Source organism: Schistosoma haematobium, chromosome ZW (genome assembly GCF_000699445.3).
Source record: "Schistosoma haematobium chromosome ZW, whole genome shotgun sequence".
NCBI lineage: Eukaryota > Metazoa > Platyhelminthes > Trematoda > Strigeidida > Schistosomatidae > Schistosoma > Schistosoma haematobium.
In genome coordinates this window covers 9,027,598-9,046,137 of record NC_067195.1, presented here as the reverse complement: position 1 = coordinate 9,046,137, position 18,540 = coordinate 9,027,598, and the positions used below count along the sequence as shown (strand labels likewise).

The 18,540-nt window shown below is 37.3% G+C and overlaps 1 protein-coding gene across 2 annotated transcripts in view; it reads left to right on the top strand.

Moving 5' to 3' along the window:
* Positions 1-5,987: 5,987 nt before the first annotated feature.
* CUL5_1 (Cullin-5) overlaps positions 5,988-18,540 on the top strand; it is a 39,001-nt gene continuing 26,448 nt past the window's right edge. The window contains exons 1-7 of one of the 2 annotated variants that reach the window (XM_051210336.1): positions 5,988-6,039; positions 6,083-6,189; positions 6,221-6,320; positions 6,356-6,535; positions 6,570-6,711; positions 10,141-10,271; positions 16,234-16,371. In XM_051210336.1, coding sequence (XP_051070324.1) covers positions 6,025-6,039; positions 6,083-6,189; positions 6,221-6,320; positions 6,356-6,535; positions 6,570-6,711; positions 10,141-10,271; positions 16,234-16,371 — 813 coding nt within the window. In that variant the 5' untranslated portion in view covers positions 5,988-6,024. Of the gene's footprint in view, positions 6,040-6,082; positions 6,190-6,220; positions 6,321-6,355; positions 6,712-10,140; positions 10,272-16,233; positions 16,372-18,540 lie in introns of both variants that reach the window. The other variant, XM_051210338.1, reaches the window with a different exon arrangement.

The following is an 18,540-nucleotide window of genomic DNA, read 5'->3' as shown; positions in this document are numbered from 1 at the left end:
TAAAACAAGAAAAATGGGGGGAATATCAGGTGCAAATTTATCACCAAGTAACTTGAAAACTGTAATCAAGTCACCTCTAAATTTTAAGCAGGGGCTAGGCGCTTGTTCACATTACTCAAGTTTAGGACTCATGAAGACTGTATACATAGTCAAAAAACGTTTAAGCGTTGACATGACTAAAGGCCCTACATATTGACCATAGGGTTCTTAAGCCTTTGACAGCTTTTGCACGGCAGTGTGCAGTAGTCTATAAGTCTTGGCTAACGATGACCCCCAAGTCATTGTGTGACTGGACAACAAGTAGCTCAGTGTTATTCATGTATGTATCTGTACCTTGATGATCAATATGCATCACAATACACTTGGGAGAGTTTATCTGCAACTGCCAAGTTTGAGACCACTCATATAACTTCTCCAGGTCATCTTCAAGCTCTAAACTATCAATCTTATGTCCTATCGCTCTCCATATCTTGACATCGTCAGCATATAGCAAGACCGATGGTGATAGGAGACGAGAAGGGTCATTTACATATGGGAGGAATAACTCTGGCCTAAAAGCCGTGCCCTGTTGCACTTCGCCAAGCACAGTTACGCAGCTAGACAACTTGGAGTTAACCCGTACTCTTCGTTTGCGCACAATTAGGAAATCTTTTATCCATATCAATAGATTGTCTCCGAAATTTCTTAACTTATATAACATCCAGTTGTGAGAAATTTGTCAAACCTTTGCTGAAGTCAATATAAGTTACGTCTGTAGGTCACTTTTTTATCTTTTAGAGCGCACCAACTTTCATGAGTCTGTAGTGACCTGCTTTTATCAAGTGAACGCGATTGGTGTAATGGAAACAATTATTATTATAACCAATTGTACCAGGGAGTATTTTATCGTACTTGTTTGTTAAACTGTAACAAACTACATACATTCTCCTGTTGGTTATGACATTGTAAGAATTCGGTTACGCTCAGTAACCCCACTTGCAACCTGGCACGATCTCGGTATTCTTTCCATACCACGCGATCGCCAACAAATACATCTCGACTACAGTTATCAACTGCCTTCTGTTATTTGGCCTACGGAGGGTCTTATCAATTAACTGACACGTAGTCTTCCTGGAGTAGTGATCATAATCAACCGCGACTCGACGCCACACTACAAGTCACTAATAAGTTTGTGAGACAGGAATAACCTATTTTAAAACCATACTGCTTCTCCGAAAAGATCCGGTTTCTGTCGATATAATTAAACCGCTCCTTCCAAATAATGTTTTCTAAAATTTTAAAAACCACGCTAGTTAAGCCAAGGGGTCGGCAGGTCTCACGTTTATGTTTCGTACCCGTTTTGAAGACAGGAATTACTGTGGAGCTCTTCTAGTCATTTGGTAAACGAGCCTGGGTCAAGGATAGGTTAAAGCATATATTTAAAAGGTTCTCAACGAAACCTAGGATCAAGTTCGTCGGGTCCCGCGAATTTGCTTATGTCAGGCTTATTTAGCAGACCAAAGACATCGAGTACTTTAATGATCATGATGTCCACTGTGTGAGGGGATGTGTATTCCCTGACGAGAAGGGCGTTTCTACGGTATATACAATGCTAAAGTAGTTTGAGAATACTTGAGCTTTACCAAAGTCGTCCTCCACTAAAGATGAAGCAGTACTGTCTCCCCATAGTACTATAATATTTTCTGTTCTTTTTGTCCTTTGGTTTATATAAGATATTCTACGGGTTCCTTGACAAGTTTCTCTTCGTACAAACTTCTAGACTTAGGGAGGGTCGACGTTCAGGTATTCTGATGTTCAAATCTATCCTACATTTTTCTTCTGTTTCGGAGAAGGTTGCGAACCTCACTACTGAACTATGGTGGAAAGTTTTTCGGTCCGCTTGGTGTAGTTCAAGTGATGTGCTGTACAGTAACTTTTATGTATACGTTTCGGAAAACATCCCAAGTTATTTCACTTGGGGACTCTGGCTCCACTGTCTGATCTACTGAGTGTAAAATATCTTGTGCATTTGCTTTCCAGACGTTAGGTTTGGATTAAGCTGACGCGTGCTCGTTTTTGATGATTATATGGAAGTCAAGGGTTAGAACTACACGACTACATTTACCTAGGGGTGGCGTGTAATCGAGGTTCGTGACGTCATCCTCATAATAGGCTAATATATGATCTGGTAAGAATGATTCGGAGTTCGGGGAGTACCTAGTCGCTTCTTGTATCGTGTGTGCTTTCTTTGTCATTGACCCATAATTTCGCTCATTTTTCTCTTTTCCAGCTCTCCTAACTCACGCTACTCTGCATGCTTCCTAAATGCACGACGTACCCTCTAGCTAGGCACGAACCGCTTCCCAATGGCGTCTGAACTTGCGAATATTTTTTACTTCTGTGTGTTTATAGCCCCAAAGGGCGGTCTGCTTGAACACGTGAATGGTTCACATGTTTCTGCAGAGAATAAAAGAAGCTTTCGTTTAACGAGCTTCCGTATCTAGTAGCAGTGGATCACTGATGCCCCCAAGTAGGAACCACTGTATATTGACGATAAAAGAGCAATAAGAAAAAGAACTAGTAAATAGTATTGAAATAATGTCCTTAGAGCTTAAGAATATGTGAAGTTTTCTCCAAATAGAACTCTTAGGATCTCTCTTGCACTATCTCAACAGCAGTGAATTCCAGCATTTGACTACCCAGAGAAACAAAAGTACAACAAATAACGATGACCGTCTTATTTAGAATAAAGAACCACCTAAAATAGATTAGGAAAATAGCTTCAAATTTAAAGGTAAAGCAATAAACTACACAACGAACGAGTTGACGTGGAAGAATTTTCATGCACAATGTTAAAAATCTTTCAAGAAGGATCTTAAAACCTCATAGTTTCTAGTCAGCTTACTAAAATACCATAAGTAAAACCAATGTTAAAGGCCACAACTCATTGTGGTATTTGTACGAACTTATGATTTCTTTGTGCTTGATTCCCGATTGATTACGAATTTCATATACAATTCGTTCTTTCGTGCTCGTCTACTTTTGTCTGGCATAAATTGCACTGTTTCGGGAATTCCTAGTAATTACACTAATTTGAATACTTCTAATCACCATACTCATCACACAGTTAATAACTTTCGTTTATTAAGGCCATTTCAGTTTCACATTTCCAGTAAGGTACAATACTGAATACAGGCTATGTAGTCCAACAGGCAATAGAATTTTGCATACTCATATCTTATCACATAAATCTACATATTTTGGTCCAAACACTCAAACTCGTTGTTTCATTAGGATCGCATAAAGATTTTCTCAACAGACTGCGACTTCAATATCATCAAACATCTTCAGTTCTGTTTATTGGCTCGTGACTCTGATTGAGAGAAGCATTGCGTATAGATTCACAATTTGTGACTAGAATCTAGATTCGGGAAATACATGTAAAGATATGTATGCTTCTTATTAATATTTGGACAATCACTGTTTAAAATGTATGTATAATAATCGTTTATTTGTTCCATTTTAGCTATCCGCCTGGAGTACTTGAAGGGTTATTGGTAGTTCCAGGCACGGATGAAAGAGGAGGTTTAGGTGATGCGTCAGGAACCCCAACCCGCAGAACACAGCCTTCCTGAAAAAAATCATCAGAAAGCTTCGAGATACTGACGAACTCAACGAATTCAATATAACTCCCAACAACAAATTACAAGCCTCACCGGATCTACTGGAAGAGGAAACTACTATGGAGGAAAAATGGAAAGCGATCAAAGATGAACTGACTTCAACGTGTCCGGAGGTCCTGGACCACAAGAAGCGTCATTATAAGGAATTGATCTCTATGGAAATCCTGGACAAGATCCAAGAAATGAAGAACTTGAAGACAGTAATTAACAACAGCTGAACAAGAACAGAAGAAGTCGAGGCACAATTTGAATACACAGAAGCAAACAAGCAGGTGCAGATGAGCATTCGAGCCGACAAGCAAAATACATGGAAGACCTAGCAACGACAGCGGAAAAAGCTGCAAGAGAAGGAAATATGAAACAACTATATGACACGACGAAGAAACTGTCAGGGAAATGTAGTAAACCAGAGAGACCGTTTAAGGACGAAGAAGGCAAGCTAGTCAACGAGATGCAAGATCAGAGGAACAGATGGGTGGGATACTTCGAGGAACTCTTGAATTGGCCAGCTCTGTTGAATCTGCCTCACATCGAAGCAGCACCTACAGACCTTCCTATAGATGTCACTCCACCAACGATCGAAGAAATTAGGGTGGTCATCAGACAAATCAAGAGTGGGAAAGCAACATGACCTGACAACATTACCAGCTGAAGCACTGAAGTCAAATGTGTAAGTAGCTACAAAGATGCTCCACGTTCTATTGAGGAGTATTTGCGAGGAAGAACAAGTGTCACTGACGAACTGTAATGAAGGACACCTCATCAAGATGCCAAAGAAAGGAGATCTGAGCAAATGTGAGAACTACAGAGGCATCACACCACTGTCAGTACCAGGAAGTGTTTTCAACAGAGTGTCGCTGAACCGGATGAAAGACTCAGTAGGCGCCCAACTTCAAGATCAACAAGCTGGATTCCGTAAGGATCGATTGTGCACGGACTGAATCGCGACACTATGGATCATTGTTGAACAATCGATTGAATGGAACTCGTCACTATACATCAACTTCCTTGACTATGAGAAGGTGTTTGACAGTGTGTATGGGAGAACATTATGGAAACTTCTTCGACACTATGGTGTGAGTAGTTGAGAAAATCGTCAACATCATACGGAATTCATACACCAAATTATGGAATATTCTATTCGGGTCCATCAGGGTTCAGTACCAGATTCCCTTCTTTTCTTGATTTTTATTAACAATCTTCCACAACAGGTACCGTCATATTTATTACATTTTGCTGATCATGTGAAACGTTGGAGAGAGGCATGCAGCTAGGATGACATACTGGCACTTCAGGAGGATCAGACTCGACTTCAGGGTTGGGCGGATGACAAGGGACTCACCTTTAACACTTAAAAGCGTAAAGCAGTACATCTGAGACATACTGCAGACTACAGCTGAAACTTAAGCGACTCTTCTCTTGAAGTGTCCCAAGTTGAAAAAGATTTAGTAGTGCTGGTACCCTACGATTTGAAGTTTTACGCTGTGACAAAAATGCCTTTAGAGAAAAACTTTTTGGCCACTTTGACGGTAGAACTTTCCACATGATTTTCAACGGTTTCATTCGTACCCATTTAGAGTACGGAAACACAGTATTTCCTTCACCACTACAAATGGATAAGGACACTTTAGAACTTATCCAGCGGCGAGTCACGAAATCAGTTCGGGGATTCAAATTCAAGCCTTATTAAAAGCGCCCCCAATCATTGAACCTTAACCCACTAGAGTACGGAATTGTTATAGGTGACATTTTAATGACTTGTAATATACTAAAAGTTATGGAAATCCCCTTAAACATCTACTTCAGATTAGTCCCAACACAAAACCAAGGCGTAACACTTAGAAAGTGAAGTTACAACGTTGAAGAACGGACAGTATGCGCATTTTATACTCCTTTAGGGTAGTCAAATGCTGAAATTTATTTCCAGCTGAGTTAGTTCAGGCGAATTACCAGGAGTTTCTTAAGAGAAAACCTGACATATCCTTAAGGACTAAGGATAATAGCTTACTACGATAGATCAATTTCTTTTTCTTTTGTCGTTATTATACATAGGTTCCTGCCTGGAGGTATTGGTGATTCACTGCTACTAGACATGAAAGCCCGTTAAGCGAAAGCTTCTTCTTTTCCGTTCAAAACCATTTGAACCATTTGCAATTCTGCACAAATATCACATATTTTTAGGCGATTCATAGTTTAGTTACAGGAAAGCTATTGTAATAGTCGAATATGAATGAACCTGAGGATTCGGAAAAGGGTTTTCGTTTTGTAAATGTCGTTTCTTCCACCGAGCTATTTGAGGTTTGATCTTATTAATTAGTCCTTGATGTGGTATTTTCCCAGCGCGTAGTACGAAAAAGTTGGGATGCTATCTGTTGATGTGAGTTCTTCAGTGTTAAATTGATGACATGTACGTTTCAAAGTGCCATGAGGACTGTTATGAACAGAGATGGCCAAAGGTGAATACAATTGTGAAGCGCATCCTCAATACTGAGAATGTCAGTAGGGACGAGTGGCAGAATATGTTTGCGTAAGGATTTTACCTCATGTTTATTGTTTAGAGATGTACATTATATCGTCTCATGGCAAGAATCAGCAACAGCCGCCATCATTTCTTCTCTTACAGAAACTGTTAAGGAATCGATTATGAGAGTTCAGCAGGTAATAACTTCTCGTTTATAGGATTTCAACTTTAGCTTGTTATGCGTAATCAAGATGAATCTTCATTGTTAAAATCATACATAGCTCAATGGAATAAATTTTCTAAACAAAGCGAATATCTTCCACAACCATTTAGTCCATTAGAAAACTACCTGGTTGGTAAGCATCTTAACGGTCCCAACAAACGTCATCTTCAAGAAAGTACTATTAGAAAAGTAGCTTGCAGTATGAAATTCAGTTATATTTTAGCTGATGCTGGAAACGTGGAACAGTACGATCTACGAATCCATCAAGCAAAAGCTTCTGGACAGTGCTATTAAGCTTATACAAGATGAGAGATGTGGTCAGGTTATTGATTCACAGCTCGTCATTGGTGTTCGTGAGTCCTGTGGTAAGTGTTCTACCACCTCACGTTTCTTGTATTGTTCTTTACTGAACCATGTAACGTTTTTTGGTGATTAATATCGTAGGATCTTTTAAAATCTGATTTCTGACTGACATGTATTAACCACATGTTTCTTCTTCCTCCGTATGCCGTCATGTATATTAATTCTAATAATTTCTGAGCCTGAATCTTTTGTATTTATTCTCTTACTAATAAGTCTGACCGTATTACGCTAACACGTCTCGGGCGGAAGCTGACACATGAAGTCGCTTCACTTTGTTGATCGCGCATCATAAATGTGTGTCTTCCTCAGAAATAAAATGCAGTAGAACTATCGGCGAGACTATAATTTATGGACAGACCAACGAGATTTAAGGTAACATCTCTTAGACTTTGGCGCGAGATTTATTCACTCATTTGTCTAAATAGCGTTTCGGCATTTCAGCTGCTAGTTCGTGATTGAAACCCTAAATATAATTCCTAACCCTAACTATCAACTATAAATATTAATCTTAATCTCTCACTAGTTTATAACCCTCATTCGACCTCAGTTAGTATGTGGAAACTCTCAAAGTCACTTTAGCGTCGCTCAAAGATCTTCCATAAATTATAGTCTCACTGAAATATCATGTAGTATAACGTGAATTTTATAAAGACTAAAGCTGTATGGTTGCCAGTTGTGAAACCCCACTTAAAATAAGGACTCGTAGTATACTGTTTTTTCCAAAATCACCAATCATTTTTGAAAAAGCTTCAAGCTTAGTTGGTTTTTAAAGTGCAAACATTTCATCTGTGTACATGTTAAATTGGTTTTGGGTTGTATGGTTGTTTATTGCAGTTCTTTAGTTGAACTAATCATTTGGCTAATCGCTACACCCACTTGGCAATTATGGATAAGGTATTCTTCCTAGCACTACTTTTCAGAAAACAAGATTACTTGTTCCATCAGACCAAATACACAGAGCCTTTCTTATTTTATGTACCGTTATGGCAAAAAAGGATTATCAGTAAATAATCTGTTCGTTTTACTCTTATAGTATCTCCTCTTTTGCATATCACCATAATTTCATTCCCTTCAAAGAAATACTATCTCTTTAGAAATTGGATGAAAGATTATGCTAAATTTATCTGTGGTCGTTAAGAGGACTGCGTCGAATCGTCTTCTTCGTTTAGTCCTGTTAGCATAGTAAACACAGAAAACGTATTGACTCGCGTTAAACAGTTTTCCCATTGAGATATCTTTATATTTGTCTCATTATGTTAAGTGAATAGTGCTTCTGTTTTACAAGGCGACAGTAAAGTATTATAACATGAAAAACTAAGATATCGATGTTTATTAACCTTGATTTTCAACCGTCTCTCAAGTAACTGAGGCCGATAGTTGAGTAGTCACTTATCAAAATCAGTAAAACTCTCAGTGTCTTATTAATACTTTTTTATTTTTTATTACAACACATAAATATTGGTACAAGAGGGCACCAAATATATGTGCGCCACACCATATTTGTGTGTGTGGGCTGTGATACTGCCCGGGTGTCCAGACCGAAACAGGTGGTTTTCTTAGGGGGCCACACCCCGAGCCTTCGACCTAAAGGTTTGATCCACAAGGCAGCGGAGCATCGTTAGGAGATGTATTCCCATGGTAGGTGGTGACCAACGATTGGTTCATACGCCATTTGTTCCCTCAGGATACTGGAGCCCATGTGCACCATTGGTTTGGGATCCGGTTAAAGCGCCGGTCATTCGCTTTTCGTCCTCTCACTTTCGTAAACAACACCCTCGCCACGAGAAGGCAGTGAGTAGGACTTCCCTGGCAGAGGCTGTATACGTGGGGCCGTGTGAGAGCATTTCGAGAGGGAGGGCGGACCCACTCCACTTTCGGCCATACCAGGGCATTTGGGGGCCTTATTAATATACAAGTACTCAAATCGTTTCGAAGGATTTAGTTAAAATATCAACTATGTAGAGGCTGTCAAAGTCATGGGTTTGTTTGTTAACATACTACTTTAGCATAACGAGATTAATAGCAAGAGATCAAAATATTATGGCAGTAATAATAAAGTAAACAACTGAACATTGAAAATATAAATCAGAATTACAAATTGGAAGGGTGTGTATGAAGGGATACTGGAGCTCAATGTCATGGGAAGGCTAAAGAGCGAATTTGTCTGTGTTATGCCTTGACACTAATTGTTGATATGCTGCTATTGGCATTTACTTTGGTTATGGCTGCAAGATAACTGATACTTGTTCAACGGAACAAGATTGAGGTGGTTTGATACAATGAAGAAAGCAAGACTGTTTGATGAGAATTTATCTACGAACATTCCATTGATTAAAACAAAATCCAAAATAATAATAAAATGCATTACTTTAAATATTCGGTCAATAAATGAATTCTAAACGTAATAACAAATTAGTGGAGGATAAGTAAAATGTGGATGTTAAGAAAGTTTATGTATATATATTATTTTAATTATTCGGTCAGTAAATTGAATGGATTGAACTAGAAGCTAATCAATAGTTTAATGTGTGTATACAATTTATAAAATCATTAGATCAACATGTTTCAGCTAACAGATGTAACCAAATTATTGAGTTATGTATTCCACTTCACCATGTTACTTATTTCTTATGATTTGGATGCACTTGAGTAGGGTTTCCTTTAGAGGAGACTTCAACTTGAAACTTTGTTCTCTTTCTTGATTCCCTCTTCTTTTTGCGAAATATATGGTCTCGGGTCATGTTCGTTTGAGTCTTTGACGTTGTTGAATGCCACGTCGATAGAATAAATAAATTGACAGGAAACTGATCTGATTCTTTTTGCGAATGGATAAGCGACATTGGTCTTATCAAAATGACTTCTGTATTTCCCTCTTTCATACTTTACACATTTGTGTTTTTCACGTTAGACGACAAATGCCCTAGATCACGTGTAGAGTTACGTTAAGAAACATACATTGTAGAAGATACGCATGAAGTTAGTCATTCGATTGAAAAGTCTTCGTATTCACAGTATTAAAATTAGCTTGTATATTTGATTGAATCAGCTCTAGACTCTTACAGTTATAATTTTTATCAAATAAAATACTTTTTTTAAAATATTTGTTGGCTAATATGTATCTGATGTTTTCAGTTTATATAGTCTTGGAATATTGTAAAGTCTCATACTTTAGTGATTACTTATGTTTGTAATTCTAGACAGTGGCTTTATTTTTTTCTCCTCTGTTCAGAAATTTTTAGGAACCATGTATACCACATTTGCTGTTCTCTTCTTTACGATGCTTAAGTATTGCAAATTAAATGTGTTATCTCTGTCCTTCACATTCGTTTCCTACTAATTTAATCACCAGTTTGTTTTTAATCCATATCACTTATTTTTATTGTTCAGTTTGCTTGAAAATCATATGTATTTTGTTGTTTTACCCATTTTAGTCAATTTATCTACGTTATCAGAAAAATCCTTTCGAATATATGTGGATAATTTCGAAAAAGCATATATTGAAAGCACAGAGAGTTTTTATCGTATACGTATAGATGAATACATTCAGAAACATGGAATAAGAGTAAGTGCAAAAGTGAAAAAATAGTGATAATATACATTTTATAATCAGTATTAAAACTCTCGAAGACAAAGCGAGGCTGTGAGATATAAGCCTTAACTATCTAGTTATAGTTTAGATCGAACTTGACGTACATTGACATGATCAGTTCGTATCTTCAAATTAGTCGATTTCGATATGAGTAATGAATCAACTATATCTGTTCCAGTCATTTATTCGAGTTTGGAGAGTCAATTCCTTATTGAATCTTCTTAACCACTATTCGATTTTGAACCATGTCACATAATTTCAACCACCGATCACCATCTGTTACTGCGCGGATTCCGTACATGTAGTATGCGCCCATCCACCTTATTCAGACCAAAAGTAAATGAATTCATAGACTGATGCTGCATTATACTTTGGCTATCTCCAATTTACTTCCAACGCGCCCCTACACAAACCGGTGTTGGGTGGGGATCCGTAACTCATTCTCCAATTACCTCAGTCAATGTCTAACTTCACTATTTCTTACTTGACTATTCCACCTTATACGAGCACTACTTTGAGGAGATATGCGATCAGTTACTAGTGAAGTACATTAGAGTGGTGGCTTCGCGGTTAAGTTGTTCATCTTTCGGCCACTAAGTCCTGGGTTAAAACCCAGCCTCACTCACCTACTTCGGCTTGGGCAATCAGGTAGTACTAATAGTCCTCACACTTAGATTATGACTTGCTTCCGAATACTTGGTGAATGAGTTGATTTATTTTTTAGTGACATACAAATGTCGTCTACCTTAAGAGGTCATATCTCCCGGTCGTAAAACTATACAGAGTAAACTATTGAACAATATACTGTCCTTCTGATAGATAAGTAGTTAATTTGGTTGCGTGACGGTTAACACAAGTATGTAACAACCCAATCAGATTTTCGTATGGATTTCAGGATTTTGTTAGTCACGGATAGACTAAGGGAGTGGTCGTGTTGTAGAGTGTAATATACTTCATAATTCAGTTTACTTCCTCTCAGCGGTTCCACCTCAAGGTCACTACAGTGATCTCCAACACAACCCTTACATCAAAGAACACAAGATCGTACTTTAAATTTGCACTATAAAATTTCTTAGTAACTTGATGTATCCACTGTTCAAAAGAACGAGGCTAGTCCATCATCTTCCATCGAAAAATTGACTCAATTGATGATAAGAAAAACATTTATTTTTTTCCACTGGTTAACTGTTAACTATTAGCCTTTCTTATAGTTAAACTATACAAATCTAACCGAAATTTTAAGCCTTCAAACTTTTATAACACCAAATACCATACAAAATATCTTATTTCCTTTTGAATATCAACTTCTAATAAATCATACTAGTCAATAGTTAATTCATTTTGTAATTTATGAAATTGTTCAAATTATGGAAATCATATTATTGTTTGGTTACTCAGGAATTAATTAATAATAGTTTTTTGTAAATATATTTTATTGAATAAATTATTTAACCATTTTTTTATTTCGATTATTCAATGAGAGGACAAAGATGATCAGAATTATGTGATATAATTGCGTAATACATTGCAAACAGTCTGACCACACATATACGTGATAAGATATTTTATGTATGAAAACATAAAAGGTCAACTACACACACGTGCGATGTTCAGTGGTATAGGAGCAGGTTGGAAGAAAGCTAGGGGCGGCCAGACCAAAGCATGGCACAAGTCCATGAAGTCACTGACAAGTGGACTGAGTCATGTTGGTAGGTGTAGACTACGTGGTTGGGGACCGCGAGATGATAGCAACCGATGGTTAGAGACCCTGAATGACATGGCTCAAAATCGTTTGCAATGGCGCAGGTGCATCCACTCTCTGTGTTCTCCCAAATTCTAATCTTCTGAATTCTTCATGTCCCTTTTTTCCTCTTTCCAAATTTATTTCACTGGATTATACTCTTTAAATAACATCTCCAAACCCTAATCTTCCCGATTGCTGCTTATAATCTTATTACCTCTACCACTACGGGATTTGAATCGACAACTGCATCTCTGTGCTAATGTGGTGTGGCAACTCGAACTGATGTACGTACGTACGAAGTTCTACGTTGTTACTGACTGACTGACTGACATAAATTAAAAGGTAGGCGGAAACAAGTCTGACCAGGCACAATATGCATCGGCCCAAGTTACCACACCTCATTAGCACACAAAGATGAACACCAAATTCATAGAAGTAGTCACTTCAATGGTAGTGATGTACAAAAGAAATATTGCATATAAGGTTATAGTACAGGAAGAAAGAATGGTTCGTAGAAAGAAAGATATAGAGCAATTTTAATCTCATATTTTAAAGGAAAACAAAGAGTGTATACACCGACGTCATTGTGATCGATTCTGAGCCATGTCACCCAGAGTCTCCAACCATTGGTTGCGATAGTCACTCGAACTCCAACCAAGTAGTCTGCGTCTACCAACATGGCTCAAACCAGAAGTCAGTGACTTCAATGACTGATGCCACGTTTTGGTTTGGCCGTCTCCAACAATAGTCAGCATTGCGCGTCGTGGTAAACGGTGGGAACAAAAATAATAACAATAAAATACACAAAAACAATGTGAAGAACTACACTACATAATAAATCAGTGTTACTAGAGTAAGAGGAAATCGTTTTTGAGCACATGAAGGCGGTTTCAATTCCCTTATAGTCAAGGCTTCAATAAACCTTAGTGCGCGTTCTTGAACGCTGTTGTACAAACTGCAAAGGTTGACTTAATATCCACCTTATGACCTGTCTCAACCAAATGTTTCGCAATGGAGGAAGATATTCTTACCCTTAACTTTGGTAATACTGGTTTATTATCCAGCGTAATTTTCACATTGTTTTTTTGTATTTTATTGTTACTATCTTTGTTTCCACTTACCTTTTAATTTGTGTAGATGACCTTTTTTTGTCTTCGTACATAAATGTTCTTAACAAATATATGCGTGATAAGATTGTTTGAAATGTATTGCGTAAATATATCACATAATTCTGATAATCTTCGTCTTCACATTGGATTACTGAAATTTATCAAAGGGAGTAATTTTTTAAAAAAATTTTAAATAATTATTTTGCTTTTAATGTCATTTTCATACAACAGTAGTTAAATGATCAACTTTAAAGATGATCTTAAAAGTCCAGTTTTGATTAGCGGATGAGTTGTCGAAGTTATATTAATTATTGAAGATTAAGATTTTTGACTACATATTTTTCATTTAAAAAAATATACCGACTATTGGGATCTACAAAAGTCTATGAACTTGTAGCCTTCAACTGACTCCGTACAAATGTTATTCTTTCCACTCATTTAATTTCGTATACAGTACCTCAATAAAGATTATTTTTCAGCAGTAATGTAAAAAACCAAATATGAATTATACTGAAAGAATATATTTTATACATTCTTATCATCGTGTATACCGTAATTTGTAAATCAGCCAGATGAAGCTATACGGTTAATGTCACACCAAATATAGAATGTGGCTCTTTTAATGGGCTTGTATATGACTTAATAATGCAATTAATGAAATAAACAACGAACAGACACGCTCAAATCATACATAAAATACTTGTATGTAATAAAATTAACAAGAACATGAGTAGATATGGTATATGTATGGAATGTCACCGTTATTTGTGATTTGTTAGGAAGATAAAAATGATATATTAGTCTTATACTGTCTGAAATATTAATATCTATTTAAAAGTTAAGATAAATTCACTTTAGCGTATATAAGTTACCGCGAATGAATGGATATTTGAATGCAGTGGATTATTACTCGAAATTTATCTGTCAACATTGCCTACCTTGTAGACTGAATTTGGTTGCGTATGGCGATACAGTCATAAGAGAAGGGTTGGTCGTGGGGACAGGAGCGATTTTAATAAGTAAAAGAGGAATTTGATCGTGAATATGAGGATCTCAGGTGCTGTTAGAGGTACGATGGCGGTCGTCGTTTTTCTGTTGCCCACATCGTGGAAAGATATTTCTTGTTGAGGGGCCTGAAAAGGAAACTGGGTTAGGGAATGATCATGAAGACCTGAGAGCTTGACCCCAGAGTCCAAGGGATAACTCCTTAAGTCCAGTCATATTCAAACTTTTATGGAGAGTTTTTGATATGTTAGACCCTTAGGGTAAGATGAGATGTGATGTTCTAAGAATTCGACCTCGGACCTTATTTTACTGCTGGTGTGGTGGGATCTCAAAGAACAAGTATCCCAGTCAGTATGCTGCATATAGCTGACTAATTCGTAAATGGTTTATATTAAATAATTAGTAAGAGAGTAGATAGTCATTCTCATTCAATGCATTTTTAACTAAAACTAATTTACCCACAACAGTATCTCTGCCATTGATAACAGAAATAAATAGGTTCTTTTTACATTTTATCACTAAATTTTTCAAGTATTTTTCTACGTAAAATTGTAGCTTTACATCTTAAGGAGAGCCTTTGAATAACATACTTTATTTCATTGAAATCATGAACCGATCAATGTTAGACCACCATTAAAAACATGGAAGCACTGAACAGCCGTTTCGTTTTAGTATGGGACTTAGGAGTTCACGTCAACGATTCCGAACAGAGAGGGACCTTTGGTCTCACGCGAACGTCTAACATCTAGACCATTGAACTGGCACCTAACGGTGTTGATGTGTAACTTCTATCAATCCACGATGTTGCGCAACCATCTTCCATTGCGCTTCTAATGGTGCCTTGACATTGTTCGGCTCGTCGTCTCAATGAAATTCAACAATCTCCACAACCCCAAACTGAACACATACTTTAGTGTTTGAAACCCTTTTTATAGATAGTCTTTATGTTTGAATGTCGGATATATAGTAATTATGATAAGTATTTTTGCAATACCAAGTGATCACTAGTGATTAACTTCAAGATGGACTTCTTGGAGTTCAAATGAGTGGTTGTGACCAGTGGACTTCGAATATGTCAAATATGAGACAGTTATCCACCACAGGCAGTGTAAGATGTTCACGCAGTGTCGTGAATCGGTCAAAGTTAGACATAAACACCATTGGATGTTGGCTCAGTTGTCTAGAGGTTTAGCATTCTTACACAATACCAAGGAACCCCGTTTCGATCCCCAGTGATAGGTTTGTAAATGACCACTGCTGAGAAGCCTCATATTAGGACGAAGCAGCCATATAATGCTTACTGGATTAAACTAAAAATTCTACAATCTTCAAAATCGTCTTATATTCTTGTTGCCTCAGATAGGGTTTATCAACAATATGCTCAAACAGATTCACTTTATAAATTAAAGTAACAAATTCGTTACAATAAAATAGTAATGTCCCTACTATAATCTTTGTTATTTACCAACATCAGCAACAATATGAGCAGAAAATTTACTTATTATCCACTGGCAAACTCAATAAACAATTATAGATTGTAATACCTTCTAAAAATTGCTCTTCACAGGTTAGGAAAGTATTAGAGGTAGCTAACATTTAATCCTTGATAAATGTGAATTTATTTTTCTCAGCGGAGATGGATGGTGGCTAGCAGTGGGATCCAAAACGTGCCTTTCGTCCTATTTGGGACTCGTCAGCTGGATATACCTGCATCCCACAGTTGATGTTCACTCCACCATCCAACTCTGCTTATCATGCTTATAACTTCGGCCAATATCGAAGCAATCCCCACAGGATGCACATATACCAATAGACTGATCAACTGCAACCCTAAACATCAATACGAAGACTCAAACAACCAATACAAAAGTGAATCTAGTTTGTTTTCAAATGCTTCTCATAATTCCTAGCTTATTTCTTCCATGCAATTTCGAATCGTGTTTGAAAAGTTCACACGGGATCAGTAGTAGATATATTTGTATATTATCGTATAAATTATATGCATCATCCCCCGTCAATACTTTCAAATTATCTTGTTTCCTTATGATTAATATATATTGTTTATTAAAAAATACAGAGTTACATGCAATACGCTTTGCAGAAATTAGCTGAAGAAGAGACTCGAGCTGTAAGATATTTAGAAACTCAGCCAGAATTCAATTCCGTCCCTAAGTTAATGAAAGTATGCCTCAAGACATTTGTAGTCGACTATATGGTAAGTTTTTCGCCGATTTTCTACATTGATACGTATTTTTCTCATCAGTATTTTATACTGAGATAAATGACCACAAGCAATATGTACATATATATCGTTTAAATCATTTATATACTCTCTGCCTTCCATCATAGTCCATTCAAATCACCTGGTACCATTCATATGTCATAGACAGTTTATTTTTACAATTAGTAGATTACTGGTTCGATATTTCACCGTTATGGATTGTCTTAGAAAGTTCTATTCACTTGCTGACTGTATAGACTATTCTCTGCAAATTTCCGTATCATTCTTCATTGGTTACATACAAATTTATGTAATATAGAAATATCACCCTTTTTGTTGTTGCCTAACTTATACTTTCACACACCTTGCTTACATTAGACTTACTAGATTTGAAAAGTTGCTGGTTTTTCGTTTTTTAGTATTAAAACTATAGTATGAATTAATTTTTATCAAAAGCGATTGTTTAACTAAACACCAATCGTTTCTCATAGAATAGATAAATCGAAACAGATGATAATTTTGCATAATAAATGAGCATATCGAAAAAGTATATTATTCAATGTGTAGAAAGGGATATAAATTGTAGTGTAAAAGCTTAATGAAAAAAAAACAACTAAAAAAGTGAGTGAGATTAGACAGTCCATGGTAAAAATATATAATTCAATGTCAAAGTCGGAATGTTCAATACCGGGTATGAAGATATCATGGGACTACATAGACCAGAAGAAAGGAACGAGAATGGCGACCGATTCCTAATTTTATGTGCATTCGATAAATTTGTTATAAGCGCCAAAACATTCCCCCACGAACGCATACACAAAGCTACATGGGTCCCACCGGATCACACTATAGATTATTAGATCGATCATATCTGCATTGCTTAATAATTCAGGTCAATGAAAGACGTGAGAACTAGGAGAGGAGCCGACATAGCTTCAGATCACCGCCTGGTTGTGGCCAAGGTGAAACTGAAGCTAAAAAAGCATTAGACAACTGGACAAACAGCATTACAAAAGGTTCAATACAACACTCCGACATACTGACAAATTCAACGAATTCAATATAACTCCCAACAACAAATTACAAGCCTCACCGGATCTACTGGAAGAGGAAACTACTATGGAGGAAAAATGGAAAGCGATCAAAGATGAACTGACTTCAACGTGTCCGGAGGTCCTGGACCACAAGAAGCGTCATTATAAGGAATTGATCTCTATGGAAATCCTGGACAAGATCCAAGAAATGAAGAACTTGAAGACAGTAATTAACAACAGCTGAACAAGAACAGAAGAAGTCGAGGCACAATTTGAATACACAGAAGCAAACAAGCAGGTGCAGATGAGCATTCGAGCCGACAAGCAAAATACATGGAAGACCTAGCAACGACAGCGGAAAAAGCTGCAAGAGAAGGAAATATGAAACAACTATATGACACGACGAAGAAACTGTCAGGGAAATGTAGTAAACCAGAGAGACCGTTTAAGGACGAAGAAGGCAAGCTAGTCAACGAGATGCAAGATCAGAGGAACAGATGGGTGGGATACTTCGAGGAACTCTTGAATTGGCCAGCTCTGTTGAATCTGCCTCACATCGAAGCAGCACCTACAGACCTTCCTATAGATGTCACTCCACCAACGATCGAAGAAATTAGGGTGGTCATCAGACAAATCAAGAGTGGGAAAGCAACATGACCTGACAACATTACCAGCTGAAGCACTGAAGTCAAATGTGTAAGTAGCTACAAAGATGCTCCACGTTCTATTGAGGAGTATTTGCGAGGAAGAACAAGTGTCACTGACGAACTGTAATGAAGGACACCTCATCAAGATGCCAAAGAAAGGAGATCTGAGCAAATGTGAGAACTACAGAGGCATCACACCACTGTCAGTACCAGGAAGTGTTTTCAACAGAGTGTCGCTGAACCGGATGAAAGACTCAGTAGGCGCCCAACTTCAAGATCAACAAGCTGGATTCCGTAAGGATCGATTGTGCACGGACTGAATCGCGACACTATGGATCATTGTTGAACAATCGATTGAATGGAACTCGTCACTATACATCAACTTCCTTGACTATGAGAAGGTGTTTGACAGTGTGTATGGGAGAACATTATGGAAACTTCTTCGACACTATGGTGTGAGTAGTTGAGAAAATCGTCAACAT